Source organism: Penaeus vannamei, chromosome 36, assembly GCF_042767895.1.
Source record: "Penaeus vannamei isolate JL-2024 chromosome 36, ASM4276789v1, whole genome shotgun sequence".
NCBI lineage: Eukaryota > Metazoa > Arthropoda > Malacostraca > Decapoda > Penaeidae > Penaeus > Penaeus vannamei.
This window is the reverse complement of record NC_091584.1, coordinates 17,962,862-17,965,361: the sequence shown is the minus strand read 5'-3', so window position 1 is coordinate 17,965,361 and position 2,500 is coordinate 17,962,862. Positions and strand designations below refer to the sequence as shown.

General features: G+C 43.3%; 1 protein-coding gene across 11 annotated transcripts in view; it reads right to left on the bottom strand.

Moving 5' to 3' along the window:
• The window catches only part of didum (dilute class unconventional myosin), a 247,071-nt gene that overhangs the window by 9,760 nt on the left and 234,811 nt on the right, over window positions 1–2,500 (bottom strand). For 7 of the 11 annotated variants that reach the window (XM_070114610.1, XM_070114618.1, XM_070114611.1 and 4 more), the window contains one exon: window positions 841–882. The exons of the other annotated variants lie outside the window; for them this stretch is intronic. In XM_070114610.1, the coding sequence (XP_069970711.1) occupies window positions 841–882 (42 nt within the window). The remainder of the gene's footprint in view (window positions 1–840; window positions 883–2,500) is intronic. 11 annotated transcript variants of the gene reach the window in all.

The window sequence follows — 2,500 nt, the reverse complement described above, 5'->3', positions numbered from 1 at the left end:
AAAGAAAGAAAGAGACAGAGAAAGAATGAAAAAGACAAAGGGAGAAAGAAAGAAAGAGACAAAGAGAGAAAGAAAGAAAGAGACAAAGAGGGAAAGAAAGAAAAAGAAAAACACGATGAAACTCGCTTTTGGAACACAATAAGCCAACGCAAGAGACTATCTATAATATTCAAATAGAGAAAATCTACATTACTCTCCGTCAAACCGCACTTACAACCCGCCGCTGATCAAACCAACTTGCCAACTAATCAAAACAAACTTTTCTACCTAGACGCCATGCCAATAAAACTGCGAAATACGATCTTTTATCCGTAATTCCACGGTGCTCATCTGCGCATGCATTAAGAAAGAAGTACTTGTCGAAAGATCAGATTTTCTTCCAGCACGAACAAGCAACTACACATTCTTCGGAACCTTAAAACATCTCATCGCTAATTCTTAATTCACTCCTATCAAAGAAAATCTACAAAGCAGCGAAATCGCGTCAAAACACAAATACAAATCACATAATAAAAATGTCACTTCTCAGTTCTGAAACGGCTTAAAGAAGAAAAAAGTCACTGTGCAAAAGCAATTGCAAAAATCAACACATGCAAAGGCAACTCCTGCTGAAGACCGCCATTCGTCAACCTCCTCCTCCTCCTCCTCCTCCTCCTCCTCCTCCTCCTCCTCCTCCTCCTCCTCCTCCTCCTCCTCCTCCTCCTCCTCCTCCTCCTCCTCCTCCTCCGACAGCAACGAAGAAACGAAAAAAAAAGAGAAGAAGACAAACAGAAACAAAATATCATTCCACATTATTTACACATGCATGTATACAGGGTGCACATGCCGCCGACCTCTTACCATAGGGACTGCCGTGCGTGGAAGACCGCTTGCTCCCGGTGCCTGGGCGGGGGACAAGGGACTGAATCAAAATGCACCAGTAAGGGGGGGGGGAGGCCACACTCAGTCAGGGGGTGTGGGGAGGGAGGGGAGGGTAGGGTATTTGCCTCGATTTTTGGGTTTGGTCTATGACTTTAGATTTTGATTGCGAACCAATTCAAATATATAAATCTATTGTATCAAACATGTGTGTGTGTGTGTGTGTGTGTGTGTGTGTGTGTGTGTGTGTGTGTGTGTGTGTGTGTGTGTGTGTGTGTGTGTGTGTGTGTGTGTGTGTGTGTGTGTGTGTGTGTGTGTGTGCGCGCGCGCATCTAAACATATAATTTATAATGCTAAATTATACAGAAACCCAAAAGTCCAGTTAAATACACACTTCTCTCCTATTACATGAAGTACACAGTCTTAAAGTGTGGGAAACCCAGAGAAACCCATGGTTACAATATAATAAACCAGAAAAGACACATACGTTTAATCTTGCACATCAACAAAGAATGTTAACCAAGCAATAAGAAAAGAACCCTGAAGAAATATCTGAAAGAAATGCATTAGTAAAACCTGTACCAAGTCGACTAGATATAAGTTACTACAAAGATGTAAAGTGCTTAAACACCTGAAGAGAATGCACAGATTAAAAAAAGGCCCCAAAAATAAACTTTCCACAACGCATTTTTTTTGAAAGGAGAAACCATGCTTTTTCTTATTATTACACATCTTAAATTCCTCTCTACTATCTGGGCCTTCACGTAAGCGAAAGACCAAGTGTTAGGACATGTCAGTGACGTGTTAAAGGGTCAGTTATAAGAAAGGAGAAGAACCGAAAACTGAGTAAGAAAGACACATCAAAGACTCGTATTATTTCAGAAACCAAACAACATGAACCACGAGAAAGAAAATCGATCTACACCTCGCACAGTTCGCTCCAACACCGCCAAACACGTAATCAAAACATCAAACACAACATACAAATAAAATCGAGTGTATTCCCAATCGAGGAACCTTTAATCGAAGCAAGGCCCCAAAAGAAGAAGAAAAAAAGGTCACTTGGCCAACATCGAACACTTTCCACACAAAATAAAAAGGCAAACAATTACAAGCGCTCGTTAACAAATGCACATTTTGAATACAATAGTCATTCCGTCAACGTGACAAATCTGAAAGTTAAAAAAAGGAAAAAGAAAGAAAACAAGAAAGAAAGGAACGCAAATACTCCTGTCAAAAAGATAAATGAGAACGGAACTTCCGAATGGACGACAGAGTTCCGAACAAGCTTCGAACACAAAAAAGTAACTCAAAACAAGCAATCGAACCAGGGCTTGGCGGAAGGAAGTTAGGCAATTCCCGATAAATCAATGTCTCCCTATGAGTCCAATCTCTCCCTCCCTTCCTTCCTCCATCCCTCCCTAACTCCTTCCATCCCTCCCTTCCCCTTCTCTCCTCCTCCGCCCTCCACCTCCCTCCTCCCTCCTCCCCACCCTCCTCCCTCCCCCCGCCCTCCACCTTCCAACCTCCCTCCACTTCCCTCGCCCTCCAATTCCCCCTTCTTCCCTCCTCTCTCCTCCTCCTCCCCTCGCCCTCCAATTCCCCCCCCCCCCCTTCCCTCCTCTCTCCTCCGCCTCGAGAT